Source organism: Neofelis nebulosa, chromosome 5 (genome assembly GCF_028018385.1).
Source record: "Neofelis nebulosa isolate mNeoNeb1 chromosome 5, mNeoNeb1.pri, whole genome shotgun sequence".
Classification (NCBI taxonomy): domain Eukaryota; kingdom Metazoa; phylum Chordata; class Mammalia; order Carnivora; family Felidae; genus Neofelis; species Neofelis nebulosa.
The window spans coordinates 99,781,080-99,801,092 of record NC_080786.1 but is presented as its reverse complement, the minus strand read 5'-3'; the positions used below and the strand labels follow the sequence as shown (position 1 = coordinate 99,801,092).

Here is a 20,013-nt window from a genome sequence, read left to right as displayed (position 1 = left end):
AAATATCTGCCTTAATCTCATATTGCAACACACCTGGTAGGTTCCATTTACTAAATCTCAATGAATTTTGATTACATTCACAAATCAGTTAAATTAGGAAATCAGTAATTTAGGAGGAAAAGAGAGTCTTGAAATGTTCATGTGCCCAACATGATAATTTCAGCAAACCAACTTCTTGGTGGATACCTTACAAACCAAAGGAGTTGATTGTTAGAGATAGACACAGAAATCTCTTTGGATACGACAATGAGACAAAGAGCAGTCTTTTTATGGCCCAAGGGGTTGTTGGGTATTGAAGTCCTCGGCCTGTGGGAATATTAAATAGCAGTGATCACATCCTACTTGGATATAGCTTTTTTTTTTCAAATTTATCTTTTGAATTACAGAAGTGATAACTACATAGCTAACCACTTTGAATATTTCTGAAACATTTAATGTAAAAAGTACAAATCCCCTAATCTTCAAACATAAATGATGTTAACATTTAAGTGTCTCATGACCTCCAAATAACTATACACCACATATCATAATGCAATTTTTTAAATTACAAAAATGGAATCATACTGTTTTACAAGTTGCTTTTGGGATATCTTCCAGGAACCTCTTAGGCCAGCATTTCCCAAAGTATATTTGGTGAAATTCTCCTCACTAATGGTACTCTGAGAAAAAAGAGTAGTGTGGTCAAATAAGTCCGGGCCTGTGGTCATGTAAGTCCAGGCCTGTGGTTAAGTGAGTTCAGACTTCAGTGCATACTCTATCCCCCTCTTGGTGATTCATGATACATAACAGCATATTAAAGGCTCTGAAAAGGCCTGTAGTAAAAAAAGAAAGCTAATTAGTTTTTCATAACATAGCATTTCCCTAAATTTTTTCTTTTTTTTTTTTTTTTAAGTTTTTTTAATGTTTATTTATTTTTGAGAGAGAGACAGAGAGACAGACAGAGTGTGAGCCGGGGAGGGACAGAGAGAGAGGGAGACACAGAATCCGAAGCAGGCCCCAGGCTCTGAGCTGTCAGCACAGAGCCTGACGCGGGGCTCAAACTCATGAACCATGAGATCATGACCTGAGCCGAAGTTGGATGCTTAACTGACTAAACCACCCAGGTGCCCCCCTAGATTATTTTTTCTATCACATTTTAACATCCAGTAGGTTTTTAAAAGTGCCCTTTTAGGCATTCCTCTCTAACGTCTCCTTCACCTATTTCCCTCTTCCCTCTGTGGCATAATCTTTTGGGGTAGGCAGGAAGAAAGGAGCTCATCTATTCATTTAATCAGCAAATACTGATTGCACTCCTACTATGTGCCAAGCATTGAGATGCATGCTGGGGACACAATCATGAGCAAGATAGCGAGGCCCTCTGCCCTCAAAGGCGTTCAGTTTCCCGTCTGCACGGTGATGGGATTAGTCACACCAGGATGGCTTGCACCTGGGAATGGCAGGGGATCCTCTTTGCAGCTGTTGGAGCCCGGGAATAGCAGGCTAGAATTATCCCCACCCCCGCTGCTCCTGACCCTTCACCACGCTGCTCCAATTCCCCACTCTCTGCCCCTGCTATAAATAGTGATGCCTGACCCAGCTGGCAAGACTCCATGTGTTTGCTTACTCTGCATGTGCCAGCCCTGCACTGAGGCCACTGTGCTTTACAAGTTGGGGAGAACTGACGGGAGATGGGGTAGGGGGCTTCCAGCAGAAGCAGGAACTGACAGACGGACCGAGGCGTGCTTCAGGTTTCCAGATGGGTATTTATTTTACATTTTAGGTGATTTAAAAGAGCTTTGTAATTGAGAAAAAGTGGGGGTGGGCTGCGGACTAAATGTGTATATTTGGGGGTCAAGGAAATGGTGAAGAAAGTGGGTTTGTATGAGGTCAGATGGGAAAGAAAGTAAACTGTCATGGTTGTGAAGCACACTTCCCAGCTGGAACTGGAGTTGTTTGCTGTGTGGGCACACGTGTGCACACACATGTGTGTATGCACCTCTGTTTTAGAGGTTGTGAATGCATATGCCCAGAGAGCAAGTGGGGGTGTCTGGCCCCTGAGATATTACCTATTCGTAAGACTCCTTTGTTGAGATACGAGGGATAAATCTGCAATGAGGATCAGACTAATGAAAAGTTTCTTAAGGGGAATTCCTAAAGGGAAAGTAACCCTAAAGGGAATTATTCAAATTTAATAAGTGGTTGTCACTTATTGAGCAACTACTTTGTACCAGTCATTATTCTAGATTATTTACTAATGTGTTTTTTTCTTCATCATCCCCGTGTGTGATAGGTTTTATTGTCCTACATCAAAGTCGTTCCTTCTAAGTTCAGGGTAAGAGTTTCTGGCTCGCAGAAAAGTCTAGGAGAGACCTTGTCCTTGTCACTGTGCAGTCAGATGCCAACTATAGACCGGTAGCTCCTGATGTCCCATCTTGGCCCTGACTTCAGCTAAGGTTGGCTATTTTACTCCTAGGCTTAGCTGTTCATTTGAACACTTCAGATTTCCTGTCGGCACGCATGAGCCTGTTAGAGCGTAGTGTATGTGTTGGTATGTTGGGGTTGGGGCTGCTCTTGCCCAGCATTTGGTTGAATCAGTCTAGGAACCAGGAGCCAGATAGACCAAAAAGCAGCAGCCTGATGGTCATTCATTCTGGGTCCCAGAACCTGAGTCTGTATTTGAGTCACGTGGAGGGTGTGGATACGCACCTGGTGGCATTGGTTGCCTAATCATCAGGAGGAGAGGGTATGGAGAAGGACTGTAGCTGACAGCTAAATTGGAGTTGGTGGTGATTATGTCACCTAGCAGAGTAAATCAAAGTCTTTTCAGCCTCAAAGCTTCCTAAATGTCCAGCTTCTCCTACTGAGGAAAAGCTCCCTCCTTGACTAGATGACTAGAGTTCTTTCCTATCTCTGCCATGACCTTTGTGTCTCAGGTGGTTATTGGTGCACTCAACAGGTATTTGCTGAATACCTGGCACTGTTTTACGCATTGACAGTGCCCTTGTGAATATCCTCACCATTCCTGATCCCTGAAGCCTTTGTTCTAGTAGCCAGGCAGACTGAAAATAGTGTGATGGTACTTGCACAGGGGAAATGCAGGACTCTAGGGGGATAAGAGCTGGGTTCCAAACCACTGCCTGACACACAGCGGGTGCCGGGGACCTGCCTCTTGAACGGAAGAGCATTTCCTCAGGTGCATACTTCTCTTCACATTTTCTGCCCCACCTCCTCCTTGGCAAGCCCGCCCCCACCCACCTCATGTTTGGATGCCACCACAGGAAAGATCTGTGTCATGCTTGCCTTCTCCACTTAATGAGAACCCCAGACCAGATCCTGGTGGGAGATGGGAACAGGGATATCAGACACTCAAGCATCATCTTCCCCAACTCAAGCAAGTTCTGCTTTGCAGTGAGAGCACCTTTGGGGGTTCATCAGAGCCAGACTCCAAGGATCCAATAGTTGGACTTGGAAAAGCCCTTGGAAGTAGGTCTTTATAGCTTATCAAACATTCACTGAGCACCTACTATGTGTCCAGAAGAGAGACTTGTAAACAGGTTACGATACACTGTGGGAGGTGACGGTGACAAAGCTGAGGCTTAAGAGATCCTTGTTGACCTCTATTAGCTCTAAGCCTCTATCCTACCTTAGCTGATGTACTGTGATCTTCTAGGACTACGCTAGGAATAAACATGGATGATAGAAATGGGCTTTATTGGAGGACTGACCTTCTGTACTGAGCAGGGCCTGAGAATGTGCGCGTGCGTGCACGTGTGCACGCTCAGCTGTGTGACCCATTTCTTTTGTCAATCCCCTAATGCCTTTGTTAGTGGGTCTGGTTCCTTGCCTGTGTTGAGTAAAATCTATGGTTTATCTTTGATCTTTTCCTGAGGTCGTGATGCATGTTAATTTTGGTGTAATAGAAAGATGTTGTCAAAGCTGAACGTTGACTGGGTTCCAAGTTCTTTAAGGGTAGGAGGCTGCTTCCACTCTCTGGCAGTGTGTGGCACCTAGTGGGTACTCCGTGGGGGTTTGCTGAACTGACCTGAATTCTGCCCCAGGGACTGTACTTCTCATCAGGTGTGACTTGGGGTTTCAGCCGCACTGCCTGCTCTTAGCGCGATCGCGATGGTTCTGTGGAATGCCCTCGTTTGTCTTTCTGTGCTTCTGAGGCAAATCCTGCTACTGCTCCTGATGATTCGGGGAAGATGCTATCTCTGTGGTTCTGTGTACGTCCAGACTGAGCAGTGCTTGCTCTCTGGTGTGCTTCCAGGCATTATACTTCCTATTCTGAGGGTTCCATTGCTTTCAGTGGATGCTTTCAGATGGAGTGGAGTCCTGGCCTTAGGTAGTAAGGCTTGTGTTAACACACTGATCACTTAAACGGGATCATTTTTCCTTTTTCCTAAGAGAGAACATTAAGCAGTTAAGATCTACTTTAAGTGCTCAGGACCTGGAACAGGTTTGTTTATATACCCCGTTTGTGCTTTCTATCTGGACTCTAATTAATGCATTTTACATTGACTCTTTTGTCTGCCATGAGCACCAGAAGGTTTGAGAGTTGATGCTCCTGTTTCCTCTCCAGTCACTATGTTACCATTTTACTTCATTGTTTACCTGTGTGGATATAGCCCTGGCCGTGGGCTGTAATTAGAAACAGGTAGGTGGAAAAGAGCAGGTGGCTTTGTTGTGGCTTTGTTCGCTTGCTGATGAGGTTGGAGGTGAGCTCCTTTCTGGGGCTGGGAGGGGGGTTAGAGGGAGGGATCAGGGGAATGTTTTCCTCTCTATAAACACTTCTTTGTAACTTCTTGTCCCAAATGACCTATTGTCTGGTGAGGATCTTTTCCCCTTTCTCTGTGAACATGTAGAGACACTACAGAGAAATTATGATCATTATCATCATTATCATCATCAAGAGAGTGCAGACAGAGGGCATAAATAGGGTGAGGGAGAGGTGGTGGGGAGCAGTTATTAGCTTCAGTGATGTAAATGTGGGCTAGTGTTGGATGGAGGATAAGAGGCTGGAAACCAAGTCTTGCCAGAAACTTGAGAACACTATAGCACTGTCCACGGATTTCTTGCCCCACGGGGCTATTGTGAAGCTCTGTAAAACACTATATAGGATATAGGTATTACTGCTTTTATTTTTCAACAGAGACTATCTCTTGAACTTGTGATGTGTGTGTGTAGTGCAGCAAAATCAGGCCATTGCTTAATTTTGGACAGCCTATAAGGAACAAGCAGAGATGGCACCACATGTGTCTGGAGTTGTTAAAATGCAACATCTTTAAGTCTTAAAGGACATTCATTGAAAAGCCCCCTCGGTGGCAGTGCTACTGTATGAAATTAGACCTCCAGTGAATGGCTTTCAGCAGAAAAGTTCCAGGACATCCTCAAATTATTGTGTGATTGCTATATGCCAGGCTGCTTTCACACTCAATCTCGTTAACTCTTTTTAACAGCTCAGAAAAGCAGGTGTTAACATTTTCATGTTCACAGAGAGTAAACTGAGACTCGGTGATTAAGCACTTTACCCAAAGCTGCCGTCTACCAAGGGAGAGAAGTGGTACAGCTCATATCTAAACCCCAGCCTAATGGTTTCTTAGTACCTGATCTTGCTGAGCCCCAACATCGTCACTTAGCAGAAGAGCAATTCTATAATAAAAATTTGAGATGACTCCTAAAACCGTAATGTGCTAAAGCATTGAGAAGGTCTTTGATAACCTCTCCCTCCATCTGTAAAGTGGGGACAGTAACACTCCCTGGGTTGTGGAAATTAAAACTGATCAAGTACATGAAGCCCCCAGCACCCGGCTTGGAGCTCAACACATTTAGCTGCCTTTCCCACATCTCTGCTCTTGTTCCTCCTCCCTTCCCCATGCTTTCTCTTCAGGCCCGAATCCATCCTTCTTTCTGACTCAACAGTGTTCTGATTTCTTCTTCTCCCATGTCTCCGTGCCTATCTCCTTCCACCCTGGCCTCAAGGTTAGGGTCATATTGATAATGGCCAGATATTACCTACTCACAATATCCTCCTAGATTAGATTCCTTGCAGTTCAGTGGCTGCAGGAAGCCAGATGTCTCAAGCTTGGTAGGGTGTTTGTTTTGGGAAGAGAGATAAGGAAAACCAAGAAGGTTCTTGAATGAGACCCCAAGCCATAGGAGTGTCTGCAGAGGCACTGACTTCTGTCAAACAACTTGGCCCTCCCCTCCAGGGATGCCTACACTGTTCTAAGGGCCATTTGGTTTTGGAAAATAAGGGCCATGGTTATAGTCCTTTTCCTGTAGAAAAACCCCTTGGTCCCACCACTGATAACCCTTCTCTATGCATTTTTCCTATAGGTTCAAGGTCAGATGACAGTCCTTCTCAATCTCAAATTTCTAATCTGAACAAACCCTTCAGTTTAGCAAACATTGGCTGAGCCCCCGTGATGTGCCAAAGCTTTTCTGGATGCTAGGGTTACTAAGATAAAGTTAACACATCCTTGCCTTCAGGAAGTTTGTAGTCCGGTCAGAGGGTAGATATCAGAGGCACATTACGTACACATGATCAAATCCATAAATTATTATGGAAATGTTATAATGTGCAAAACACTGTGGAATAGTCATTGGAGGCATCGTACGGTGACATTTGCAATAAGTTTTGAAGGACAATTAAGAATTCCCCTGATGCAATGAAGGGAGAACGGGGAGGTGGTTTTGCTAGAAGAGAGAGTGTGAAAATGCAGCTTGCCCAGATTTGGGGGCTTATGGGAGGAAGACCTGGAAAAGGTTGACTGTAGCTCACTTACAAAGAACCCGGGAGGTTGTGCGAAGGAGTTTGGACTTCATTTAATCATACTTAGATAGGAAATTGTGGAAAGTGGGTCTATTAGTTGCTTTGTTTTGAACCAACCTGAAAAGAGAAAAAAATCACTCCTACTTCCTTCACATTTTCAAATCAGCTGCTTGTGTTTCCTATTCCTTTCTAGGCCTCCCCCAACTGCTTACATGTTTTATGACAAAATGATATGTTTTTCCCTTAACATTCTTTACACATTTTTCATGTTGCTGCTTGACCTTTGTAGTTACCATTTTAATGGCTGCCTAACAATCCATCAATTATTTTGCTATACTTTATTTAAAGCACTACAGGGAAAAGAACCAAAAAGGTTTTAGAGTTAGAACCTGTTCAAATCCTGACTGACTTACCATCTGTATAATCTTGGACAAACTATGTAACCGCTCTGAGTTTTAATTTCTTCATTTATAAAATGTGTTGATCACATATACCGGCCTTACAGGGCCATTGGGAGGATTATATCAAATTAGATGAATTATGAAGTGTGGCCTGGAGGAGACAGGCCACAATTCATAATTGTGTATTCAGTGGGTGGTAGCTACCATTTATCATCTTTACTGATTGGCTGAGCTTGATGTTCTAGAAGGAAGGTAGGTGACGATGGGGAGGCAGATTAGATGGGGAGAGGAGAGCGTCAGGGAGCCAGCTAGAGGGCTCTAGGCCTGTGGTGTCCAGGAGTAGCCGTTACTACGTGTGACTGTTGAGCACCTGAAATGTGGGTTGTCCAAATTGGGATGTGTAGTAAATATAAAATACACACTAGGTTTAGGAGACTTAGTATGAAACAATATAAAACACCTTATTAATTTTTATATTACCTATTAAAATTATACTCTTTGGGGTATATTGTGTTGAAAGATATTAAAAGTTATTTTCACCTGATGTAAAATGTGTCTACTAGAAAATTGTAAATGACATATGCGGCTTGTGTTGTGTTTCTCTGGCTGCCTTTGGTACTTTATTTTTATTTTCTGTTTTTAAGAGAGGGCACGCACGCGTGTGGGGGGAGGCACAGAGGGAGAGAGGGAGAGTCTTAAGCAGGCTCCACGCTGTGGCTCCCACGACCATGAGATCATGACCTGAGCTGAAATCAAGAGTCGGACACTTAGCCAACTGAGCCACCCAGGTGCCCCTCTCCGGCTGCTTTGAATCCATATGACTGATCATAGATAGGAAAGATGGGAGAAGGTGAAGTGGAGTATATGTGTGTATGCTCAAACTAGTGGGTGTCCTCTGAACAGTGAAATGAAAAGCAAGTATTTGTTGTAGACCGGAGAAGCTGTCTCCGCTTTCCCCAAGTGGCCGTTCTGGCCTTTACCACATCACGCACGTCAGTGGTAAGATTATTGACCAGAGTGTCCGTTGCAGGGAAGCCTGGGGACAGCGTGACTGCTCTGCTGAGCTCCCAGAGTGCTTCAGGAGTGGCTTTCAGTGACACTCCAGGCATCCCCACTAGCTCTTCTGTGGAGCACCTCTCTGTAACGCATGCAGTATGCTGGGGTCCAACAACTGGGAATGAAACCATGCAGAAAAAAGGAAGTGGGAGGGGCAGGCTTCCTCTGTAGAGAGGATAAGTGCTCTGAGTCCTGTACAACCCTGTTCTTTTGCATGTCTTCACCTTCTCTGGTATAGAGTCCCCAGGGAAGAAGGATTATCACCTTTATGGGTCCCTCATGGATATAAATGGGTTTGATGCTGAGGCTGGCATTTCAGATAACCACATGCTGTTTAGGTTTTCTAGCCAGGAATTGAAATTGTACCTTGGCTCTTAAAGTACCCACTGTACCATTTCTTGGAGGGTTGTTGGGTAATACAGCCTTAAAATCAAGCTAAAAGAAGCAAAGAAAAATTGTAAGGACTTTTATGTACTTTCCTACTGTTGGTCTCCCCTGGGTTGAGCTCAGGAAACCACAGATTTTGGATGCATCTCAGTGGGGTAAGAGCAAGGCAAGTGGAAGATACCAGGTTTGGAGGGCAAAAACTAGACCGCAACAGGCACCGGTATCTGCCTTGCTTGAGAAGTTTCATGTGACTTACCCTGCCTGACTGTGGCATTTGGTTGATGTGGATAACAAAAAGGCCTCCTGGTAGATACTGGCGTCACTGTGGCACTGTCACTATGGCATTGCTGTACCTTTGCTAGGAGCATTATGCTTCTGCTAAAGCACTATTCCCCATCTGAACCCTGATTGTAGTCATCAGTTGGATAAATAAAGAGTTTCAAGTTCTCTGTCAGCAGTGGTGAGCCTATAGGAGCAAATATGTGTTTGTTTGTTTTTTTTTCATTCAGCAGCCATTTACTGGTCTCTTTCTACATGCTAGACACCACAGAGTTAATGTTTTAGCCATAGGGGTGTATACGAAGGTTTCAATAGCTTTTCTTTGCTTTTATTTTCTATCTTGATTTTAAATTTGTGACTATGCTAAAGCATATCTTTTCTAAGAAACTGGGAGAAATGCGTCCTTTTCCCCTCCCACGTTATCAGCTCTCCTTCCCTTGGAGGCGTTGAGGAAGGATCACTTCTGCTCTCCAGGACTCCCAAGTCTCACTTCCGGCAGATATACTTATGACAAGGCTTAATCTGCTAGATAGCCCGCTCCCCCAGTGCAAAGGGCCCTGTATGCCCTAGTTTGGCTCTGGCAGACTACAGCTGCCACCTTTTCCTCAGTGCCAGCCAGCCAGAGGAGGAGGTGGGCCCCAGCACGGCAGGCTGGTGGATCCTCTGCCCCTATAGGGATTTATTTATTTTTGAAGTGGTTTCATCCCATTGCGTCGCCTGTGACTTTTCAAGGCAACTGTGGGGAGCCGGGAACTGGCCGAAGGCCTGACACCTCAGGGAGGTAGATGCCACTGGCTTTAATGACCTTAAATTGACTGGCATTGGAGACTGGGGTGATGTTGGGAGACCTAGGCGTAGGTAGCAGAATAAGTGAGAAGGTTTCTTTGCTCCAAGGCCCCGATGGGCCGTATCTACCCACGACCCACCACACGCTCTCTTACGCTCTAGCCAGCGCACGCGTCCCCTTGCAGGTGCCGCACCTCTCTCCCCCGTCGACCGCCCTGGGAGCCCCACTTCTCCCCTCTCCCCACCAGCTCCACGTCCCACCCCAGCACTGTCCTTCCCAACCCCAAAGCCCAGCCTTTCTGCCAGCTGAGACCTCTCCAGGTTAGAGCTCTCTGGGGGCCCATTCCTTTTGAAAGGAAGAAAGAAAGTAAAAGGGAGGAAAACCAGAAAGAAAGAGGAAAGCAGAAGAATGAAACTGGACCGAAGGGGCAGTGGTGCCTTGAGCTATCTCACTGCATTACAATGAATATGGACTCTATTAAGCTCCGTTCTGCCTGTTAGTGTTTCCCAGGGCAACACAGCCCCCATATGGCAAGCATGCAGCAGATTAGGGTAGGCCCCTGGGCCTCATTGAAGGCCGGGGGCTTGACTGGCAGTTGAACCCCCTCCCACCTCCCCCTACTCCTCACACTTGACACTGCCTGTGTTTATCTAAAGCAAGGAGGGGGGGGGGTGCTTTTGGAAGGTTTTTGTCCCTCAGAGGAGGGAGAGCAGGCTGGAGGCAGGGTGGGTAGAGGGAGGTTGACAGAGGAAGGTGGGGTGGAGGTGGTGTGGAAGGGGGATAGGCTGGGAGGGAAGATCTCATAAATATTCACGAGGAGTGGTGAATGGAGAGGGAGAAATAAAGCAGATGGAATCCCTGTTAAAGAAGGGCACAATCACCCTGTTTTGAGCCCTCCAAAAACAAAAAAAAAGAAAAGGGAATGGCTTTCTAGGAGTGTAGGAGTTGCGTTTATCCAATTAGCAGGGTTGTCAAATTGAATTTATATGGAATAGGGTGGGGGAATTGAGAAGGGAGTGGAGAAGAAAGGAAGTGGTTTTCCTTTTCTCTTAAGGTTTGTGGGTTCCTCCCCCCCCCCCCCCCCCCGCCCCATGGCTAGATTTTTTAATTTTTCTTAAAGAGAAATTGAAGGAAGGGGTATGTGTGACAAAGAAAGGTGACTTCCCTGGTAACGTTTTCCTCAAGTGGTGCAGGTGGGAGAAAATTAGATTTTTCCAGTGGGCAAATCAAGAGACCACCCTTTCCTCAGAAGGCAGAGGTGGCTTCTCTCTGTGGGGGGGATTCCTCTGCAGAACCAAGATGGTATGTTGGTTTCCTCCTTTCCAGACTCCTCCTTTCCAGTTCCATGGGTGGTAAAGCGGTTCGCCTACCTGAGTGGAAATAGACTCTGAACATGTTGGTTAGCAGCTTGTTGTAAATTTTGGGTTCAGTGAATGAGGAGCCCAGGTTGTGCAAATGCCACTTTGGTTATATATTCCCTCTTCAAAAACCATCTGTCTGTGGTGTTAATTTAAAATTCTTTTCCCTAGGCTTCCGCAACATGACCTGATCTCAGTTTTCTACCTTGCCTCTTTTCCATTCTTCTGGAAGTCTCAAAATAGAGTGCAAGCTCCACAAGGGAAATACAAGAAATTCCATTGGAATAGGAAAGAAATTCAGCTTTCCTGATGTTTAATATTAAGCGTTGACACTGGTACCTTTAGCCTGTACATCACAGTAATGTGCACAACAGTAGCAAGAGATCTCTATGGTGTGACAGTGGGGACCACACTTGCTTATTCACTCCCCAGTTTTCCTGTTCTCTTAAGTGGACTTACAGGTTATAGAATTTAGTTTTAACTAAAATAATGCTCGTGAAAGGACAAGGTGGCTTAAAGAGCTTGCTTCAAAGAAACTATGGCGGAAGAATATGCAAATAATCCAAGCACACGCTCACAGGAAGTAAAAAGCAGAGCTGACCCTCTTCAAGCCACATAAGGAAGTAAAAACAATGATAATGGAACCCTATCTGATGAGAAGTTAGCAAAATATTTAACATTCGGGGCCACTGTTTGAAAGAGGTTACATCCATATCGGTAGGGACACACCTAATCCTAAATAGGCTTTTCTGTCTTAAGCTATTAGCTTTTTTTTTTTTTTTCAATATATGAAATTTATTGTCAAAATGGTTTCCATACAACACCCAGTGCTCATCCCAAAAGGTGCCCTCCTCAATACCCATCACCCACCCTCCCCTCCCTCCCACCCCCCATCAACCCTCAGTTTGTTCTCCGTTTTTAAGAGTCTCTTATGCTTTGGCTGTCTCCCACTCTAACCTTTTTTTTTTTTTTTCTTCCCCTCCCCCATGGGTTTCTGTTAAGTTTCTCAGGATCCACATAGGAGTGAAAACATATGGTATCTGTCTTTCTCTGCCTGACTTATTTCACTTTTAAGCTATTAGCTTTAATTATATTATAAAATAATCATGATCAATAAGTCATTGAAACACCCGTTCACTTTTACCTACTCTTTTTAAATTTTAGTTCGGCAGCCCATGCATTTAATTTATGAATAAACGTGAATGTAGTGGGGATATTTGCCCAGAATATTTTACTCATAAGAAAGCAAGATCAGAAAAGTGTGGTGACCACTGTTCAGATAAGCCTTCTGTAACAGCCAAATTGCTCCATGTACTGTCCTCCAGACAGATCTTTCCCACCAGCCTTGCCCTCAGCTCTTTACATATGCATATCCCAAGGGGCCTTCCCAACCCCTGATCCAGAAAACCTTTCCTGAAGACCCAATATTGAAAATGCTCCCTTCCCTCTGCTCTCACTTGCCACTGTAATCAGTTAAGTAAGGTTTTAGAGTAAAGAATGCTAAAGTTGTTACATGAGAGGAATCCCCAAAATTTCAGTGGTTTTTTGCAACAATGGTTTATTTTTTCTCCTGTCCTAGATTGCATTGACTTCTTTCATCTTGTAGCTATGCTTTCTGGAAAAGGAGAAATGGAAACAGAGCTCTGGTTCTGTAGCTCTTAACAGCCTTAGTTAGCCTAGAAGTGACGCTTGACATGTTCACTTACACTTGATTGGCCAGCAGCAGTCACATGGCTCTAAGCCAGCTGCAGAGGCAGCTGGGTAATGAGGAGCTTATGGATATGTGCTGAACACTGACTGACTTAATCCCCCAAGCTGTTGGACAAGAAAGATTCTTGTCCAAGGATTCTTGGACAAGAAAGAAGCTAGAATTATATTTAGAGACTGGCTAGAACATGGCTCAAACTTAAGAATATCAAATCTTTGCTGTTCCCTCCTGTTTGACATCAGAGTGGTCTGGGTAGTTATTCTAGATCTCAGTCTAGAACTGTACTGCCCCATGGGGTAACCACCAGCCCTATCTGGTTACATTAAAAATGTGGTTCCTCAGTCACATTACCCACACTTCAAGTATTTGATAGCCACAAGTGGCTAGTGACTAGCGCTTAGAGTACAAATACAGAATATTTTCACCATTGCAGAAAATCTGTGAACAACAGTAAGAGAATGTTCTAGATTAGGATGTAAATGGTAAAAGAATGAAAATAACCACAGAGAAAGTTATAGATAATGATCCAGATGACATCATTTTTCTGCATAAGAAAGTAGATTCAAAAATATTCCGAATTTAGTTCTAAAAGTAGTTCCAAGAAGTTGGTAAATATGACCTTAGAAACCATTTGTTGGGAGGCAGTACTGGAACAGTAGAGAAAGCCTGGGACTAGCAGTCCGAAGGCCTGACTTAGAGTCCTAAATCTCTCTTAAGTAGTTGAGAGACCTTCTGCAAATCACTTAGCCTCTCTGCCCCTTGCTTTTCTCATTTATAATACTCCATACCCATAGGTGTTATTCTAAGCTATTATTTCATTTTCTCTGAGGTCCCTCCTAATTAAAAATTTTTCTTTTTAATTAGGTCTGTGGGTAAAAGTACAACTTTTTAAGTAAAAATGACCTTTCTTAAACCGTTCTCCTAAGTCTATTTAAACTCACATCTTCAGCCCTCTGAGAATTAGAATCACTTGTTTCCCTGAGATTTCCCCGATGCTACTCCTCTGAGCAGGAGCGCACCCTCTTTTTGAGGCAGGGGGGTGGCTGCCAGCACTCACCCCTTTCCACTCTTTGCTCTCCCCCATTGGCACTTGGGAGCATCTCTTATGAGCAAAACTTCTCCCTGCCTTCAAAGACCTTTGGGAAAAGTGAATCTTACTCTACAGAATTGGGAATTTGCAAAAAAAATAATAATAATAATAGTAATAATAATAATAATTTCAGGTCAGAAATATTTCTTTTTTCCGGGGCGCCTGGGTGGCTCAGTCAGTTAAGCATCTGACTGCAGCTCAGGTCTGATCTCCACAGTTTGTGAGTTCGAGCCCCGCGTCAGGCTCTGTGCTGACAGCTCAGAGCCTGGAGCCTGCTTCAGAGTCTGTCTCCCTCTCTCTCTCTCTGCCCCTCCTCAGCTTGCACTCTGTCTCTCTCCCCCTCAAAATAAACATTAAAAAATTTAAAAAAATATGTTTATTTTTTCATGTAGCTAGCTCCCCTGAACGAAACTTTGTCATGTCTTGTTCTTGTCACTGAAAGAATGTTTTGTTTTTGTTTTTTAGAAATAGGTCCCTCTATGGTATCTGTTAGATCACATGCTCTTCTCTTTAGCTCATCTTGGTTATTGGCCATAGGATATCCAACGGGTGGGTTTTGTGTTTAAGACCAGGAAAGCTTCCCTTCCTTTCCGAGAGAGAGCTGCAGTGCCCTGGGGGATCAAGGATGAGCTGTGGCCTCCCGTTCCTCTGTCTCACTTGTGCTCCAGCCAGTCCTCTTGGGAGAAGGTGGAGCTGGCTGCCTCCTGCTTTTGATCGATTCTCAGTTGTTTGTAATTTTCTCACAAAATAAATACTCCGAGGCTATAATTTCTCATTGGTCTCAACCCCAGAAGTATATTCTGTTGTTGTTGTTTTTGGAAAGTTTAAAAACGTCTGCTTGGTGGAGATTGTTTCAGTGGGAACATGTATGTCAGCAGTTAAATTTCTCAGATACCTTTTCTTTTTCTTGTCCAAATAATGCTTAAAACTAGCAAGTACCTAAGCCGCAGTCAGGAATTCTTGTCAATAATTTATTTTCCCTTTCCTCGGCTTCTGATTTCTCCCCCCTTTTCTGAGAAAATGCATAGAAAATGAGAAGGATCTAGATGCAGTTTGCATTGCCAAGAAAAATAACAGGCCTTACTGTTGCCTTCAACCAACTTTGAAATTGTACCTTGTTCATTTCACAGTGGGACAGAGTTACACTGCAATTAGGTATTCCAAATAAGCCTTAGTTGCCTTTTATCTTTATCATCACCACAAAATTCTCAGAAACTTAGGTCTCTGGAATTATCTTTCTAGACCAAGCTCACTAGGTAACTTGGTCCAGGAAGCAACTCAATTTTCCTAGCTGCTAAATATATACATCACAGCTGTAGTGATCCCCTGCTTCCCTATTTTTGTCGGAGTTCTGCTTTTTGTGAATGAGGCTCCGTGTGACCTGCTTTGGGGTCATTAAGTGGTATCTGCTTACAACTCCGTAGTGGGGATTAATGAGTTAACTAACTCCTTTCTCCCTCTTTAGATACCTGCTTCCTCTCACTCTCTCCTGCTCCCCAAATCCATTCTTTTCTCCTGGTTGCTTATAAAAGCAGGATGGTGGCCGGCAGCAAAAGTGGGGTCTGTTTCCATTTTGAATCCTATAAATTACCAAGGGTGCAGAAGTAACAGTAATTGTTTGGCTGGTCCTCATTAAGCAGGAGGGGGTCTGGGCTGAGTTTCCTCAGTAAAACCTTTGTCGACTTTACAACCCAAACACCTCTGGAGCCCCCCCTCCCTGTGCTCAGATAAGAAACAGCCCCCCTGTCCTCTTTGTCTGCTTGTCTTCTCTTTGCCCTTTATTGCTTTATATTCATATTCTTCGTCCTTGCCTCCTCCTTCCTTCTTTCCCCTCCTTCCTTTCTTGGGGCAGAGATGGAACAGGTGTGAACAATCTTCTTAAGGAGTTGAGGAAGCTGGAACACATCAAGATCAAGTTCCCTACAGTCCTCTAATTGGTAATTCATGCAGTGTTCTAGATAAATGTTACTTCATTGGGGAAAAGTAGAGAATTAAAACAAGTAGCTGGAAAATTCAGAGGACACCAAAAGCTTGCATTTTGGTACTAGTTTGTGAATCTATTAATGTAAATTTCCTCTAGAAATCACTGTTAAAATCCCTCCCCATTCTACAGCACACCTTCTCCAACTCTGTCTGCTAAGCACCCACCAGGTGCAGAGCACGGATAGAAAAAATGTGAAAAGGCTCCTCTTGTGGGTTAAAAGTACAGAGCTTTGAAAAGAGCCCAGCCTGGGTTTCATTCCCAGTCTCTGGTTCTGGGACCTTGGGCAAGTTACTGAGCTTCTGGAGCTCAGCTGCCTCACCTGTAAAATGGAGGATAACAATCCCCACCTTGTAGAGTTTGTATGAAGATTGAAAGAAGACTTGTGCAAAGAGGTTAGCAAGACTCACCCCCACATTGCTGCTGCCCCAGCCACACTCCCCCTTTGCCGCTTTTTCCCTAATTGCACTTTGCTGATAACATGACTTATTGGGTTGTCTGAGAAAGAGTAAAAGTTCTCTCTACATCATGAGATTATTGTAACTTGACAGGAAAAACGTGAAAAGCTTCCTCAAAAATTTTCTTTCAAACATCCAAAAAAGGCCCCCTTGTCCTTTCCAGGGCAGTGGAGGAGTCTTGGGGGTCCTTTGTTGTCCAAGACATGAAGCAAAGGGAGGGATTAAGAATCCAGGGAAAAGGACTCTGCCTTGGAAAACATTCTGAACGTGAGTGTGGGGCTAGGTCCCAGATCTGGTTTGGAGGGGTGCTTGTTGGACAGAGCAAATGTGACCCTCTTAACTTAGCCAGGTAAAAAAAAAAAACCAAAGGAGCCTAGAGAAGGGAAAAGTTGAGGCAAATCCCAAGCACTTCCTGGCACAGAGCAAGAGTCTTGAAGGCCAGCTTTCCATCTGCCTGTTGGGAGTGATGGGGTTGGAGGGCTGAAGACGGGCTCTTACAGCAGACTATACAGGTGCCCAGAATTCCGGAGACTGGTAAGCACAATATTTCTCTCCGTTGGGCAGCTTAGCTACTTCCCTTCACTTTTCAGTGGTGACTATAGGCCTTTGATGGGGTCCCTGGTTAGGTAAACAGGTCCAAGAGAGTGGACAGTTTGAATATAGGTCACCCTCCTGGAAATCTACCGTTTGTATTGGCACATGTGCATGGTTCAGGAAGATGCATCCACTGTCTAGATCACTGACATGTTACCTTTGATGTTATCTGAAGTTCGTTCTAATGCCTCCCTACCTAATAAGGATGTTGGCCTTGTTGGCCTAATGTTCTGTAAGTACGACAGTTCTGTAAGTACCACGACAATAGACGCAAATCTTGATTTAAGCCGTGACAGAGGTATGTGTTACAATGTACACTTGCCTGCATATGACTTTGGTGAATCTTTTAAGGACCATAGCTTAAGGAAGGAGGCATGAGGAATTACTGCTGTGGAAGATGCAGAGTCAAAGCTCCAGGCAGGCAGTAAGAGGGCGGCTGAGAGCGGAGACGCGCCATCCAGTAGCTGGAGGTACAGTGTAGCGTAGAGCCTCAAAGTAACGTTGTTCCAGGGGTGGGGATGCATCACGGACAATGGTTAAGAGTACAAATTTTGTAGAGATGGAAAACACTAGGATTCTAGCACCCAGGGGCAAGAGAAGGCGAGGGGCTTTGGTGATGTGTGACTTCTGTCTGTGTTTGTGTTTGGGGGGTAGAGGTTACACACAAGCTGAGGAGGGTAGGCTGATCCCAGGAATCGAGAGAGTTGATAGGAAAATAGGTGAAGAGCCAGGGGTGAATCAAAACAGGAGATCTTCCTGGAATCTCTGAGACTTCAGGATTCATTAGTAACATCCCCTACAGGAGGGGTTTGGCATGCATGACGGTGTTGTCTACAGGTCTCGTACCAGCGGCATGGCATGCCGTGTGGCCGTGGACATCTGGCTTTCTGCAAGCAAATGGTAAAGATCACGTCATCCTTTCCAGCATGTGTGTGAGGCGCTCACTGCCTGGAGCCCTGAACGTGGCTGCCGAGCCCAGCCCCTCTAGTCCTGGGCTCCCCTGCCCTTGTTGCTGCTGGTATGCTGGGCAAGGCTTTAGCTGTTGTACCACAATAAAATCCCCTTCTAGCTCAAGGGGTCTACTTAAAAGAAGCTTCTTTTAGATGAGAAGTGACATGACCGTGTTCCTTGGTCTTCCAGCAGCTGGTCAGGTCAACATTCTGAATGTTGCCAGCACGTGTGATGGAGGCAGGGGGCAAGGGCACAAAGTCAGGCACTGTGGCTATCACAGTGGCATCCCGAGCATCGTCACTCACCACAGCCATTTCTCTCTTTCTCACGACAGAGTGGTGCAGGGGATTGTAGTAGCCATCTGAGTGACTCCGGTGGCTTATGGGACGTTGGCTTGGACCCTTTGTGACACCGTGCTGCATGGGATGATGACGACCCGGAGAGAAAAAAGGCCTGCGGTCACCCTTGCCTGCCTCCTCTTAGCCACAGCAGGCTGCTTCGCTGACTTGAGTGAGTGCTTTCCTTCCCTTTCTCAGCCTGCCCGTCTCAAAGAACATTTGCCCCTCGTGTCAGGCAGAAATACTACACATTCAGTAGCAACCGTTTAAAACGGCCTGCCCTTTCCTGGATTTCGAAGAACACTTCATTCCCACTGGCCTCCAGGGGCACACTCAGGAATACAAGATGACAAATCATCTTGGCAAGACCGTATCAGTTATATTTTAGTATCATCATCATTTCGAATATATACCAGAGGAGAATGAATACTAACAACTGCCTTTTATTGAGGACGTACATGAGGTTATGGCAGGCAGTTCACGTGCATTAGTTGTGAGCTTCACAACAACCCTGTGAAGCGAGTATTACTAGCCCCGTTTTGTAGGCAAGAAATGGAGACACAAAAAGGCAAAAGTGACCTGGCTCAGAAGCAGTGGCACTGGGATGGGGGCCCGGGTCCGTCCAACCCTAGAGCCTAAGCTCTTGCCTCTACATCATGCTGCCACTCCAGTCTGCCTTTGAGAACGAGCACAGGTTGGAGAACGGACCAAGGACAGTAGAGTTCTTCAGAGAAAGACCAACCCCTCTGGGTTGCTCAGTTCTGAAAGGCTGCCTGGGGGCTGTGCTTCTAAAAAGGTCATGTTACTGGTTTCGTGAAGGTTGTCCGTTCACTTCTGCGTCCCCGTTCTTCCTCCAGACCAGGTTCCCCAGGTCACTGTCCAGCCCTCTTCCACTGTCCAGAAGCTGGGAGGAACTGTGATCCTGGGCTGCGTGGTGGAGCCCCCGTGGATGAATGCCACCTGGCGCCTGAACGGGAAGGAGCTGAATGGCTCAGATGATGCTCTGGGCATCCTCATCACCCGCGGGACGCTGGTGGTCACTGCCCTCAACAACCACACGGTGGGACGGTACCAGTGTGTGGCCCGCATGCCTGCAGGAGCCGTGGCCAGCGTGCCAGCCACTGTGACACTAGCCAGTGAGTGCTGTTCCTTTGTCCTTCTGCCACGGTGCCCTCTTTCTAACTCTCTCCCGTTCTCGCTCTCTCCCCCAGGCCCTTCACACCCCATGTCATTTGTCTTCATATAAAAGGAGGCCTTACAGGGGCGCCTGGGTGGCTCAGTCGGTTAAGCGTCCAACTTCGCTCAGGTCACGATCTCACGGTCCGTGAGTTTGAGCCCCGCGTCGGGGTCTGTGCTGACCGCTCAGAGCCTGGAGCCTGTTTCAGATTCTGTGTCTCCCTCTCTCTCTGCCCCTCCCCTGTTCATGCTCTGTCTCTCTCTGTCTCAAAAATAAATGTTAAAAAAAAAATTTTTTTTTTAAAAAAGGAGGCCTTACAATTTGACATTTCAAACCAGAGAGTGGTAGCTGCCGAGCAGTCCCCGATGGTGGGGGACCACTGTGCCCTGGGGACGCTGTTTTCTCTGAGTAGGGACACTGTTGCAGAGGGTGTCTAGAAAGAGGGGAACTCAGCATGGTTGAACTGTTTGTGTGGGCCCCAGAAATGGGCCACACTATGTGGCCGTGCCTTTCTACGTGGTTATCTGGGAGCGCTTGTGCCAGCTGCCCCTGTCCCTTCATCCCCCACACTCCATCCTCATGGTGGTTACTGTCAGAGCACTTACACGGCCATGTGTGGGTCTGAGCAGAGCTGCCCGTCCCACACCGGGCCTCCTGTTTCAGGGGCAGACATGGTCCACATGCCTGGGATACA

The 20,013-nt window shown here is 45.6% G+C and overlaps 1 protein-coding gene across 8 annotated transcripts in view; it reads left to right on the top strand.

Moving 5' to 3' along the window:
- The window catches only part of BOC (BOC cell adhesion associated, oncogene regulated), a 72,611-nt gene that overhangs the window by 18,630 nt on the left and 33,968 nt on the right, over nt 1-20,013 (top strand). For 7 of the 8 annotated variants that reach the window (XR_009262178.1, XM_058731401.1, XM_058731400.1 and 4 more), the window contains 2 exons: nt 18,139-18,314; nt 19,000-19,278. Coding sequence is in view for 7 of the 8 variants with exons in the window: in XM_058731401.1 (XP_058587384.1) it covers nt 18,230-18,314; nt 19,000-19,278 (364 nt within the window). In the remaining variant the exon portion in view is untranslated. Of the gene's footprint in view, nt 1-3,442; nt 3,463-18,138; nt 18,315-18,999; nt 19,279-20,013 lie in introns of those variants that run through there. The other variant, XM_058731399.1, reaches the window with a different exon arrangement.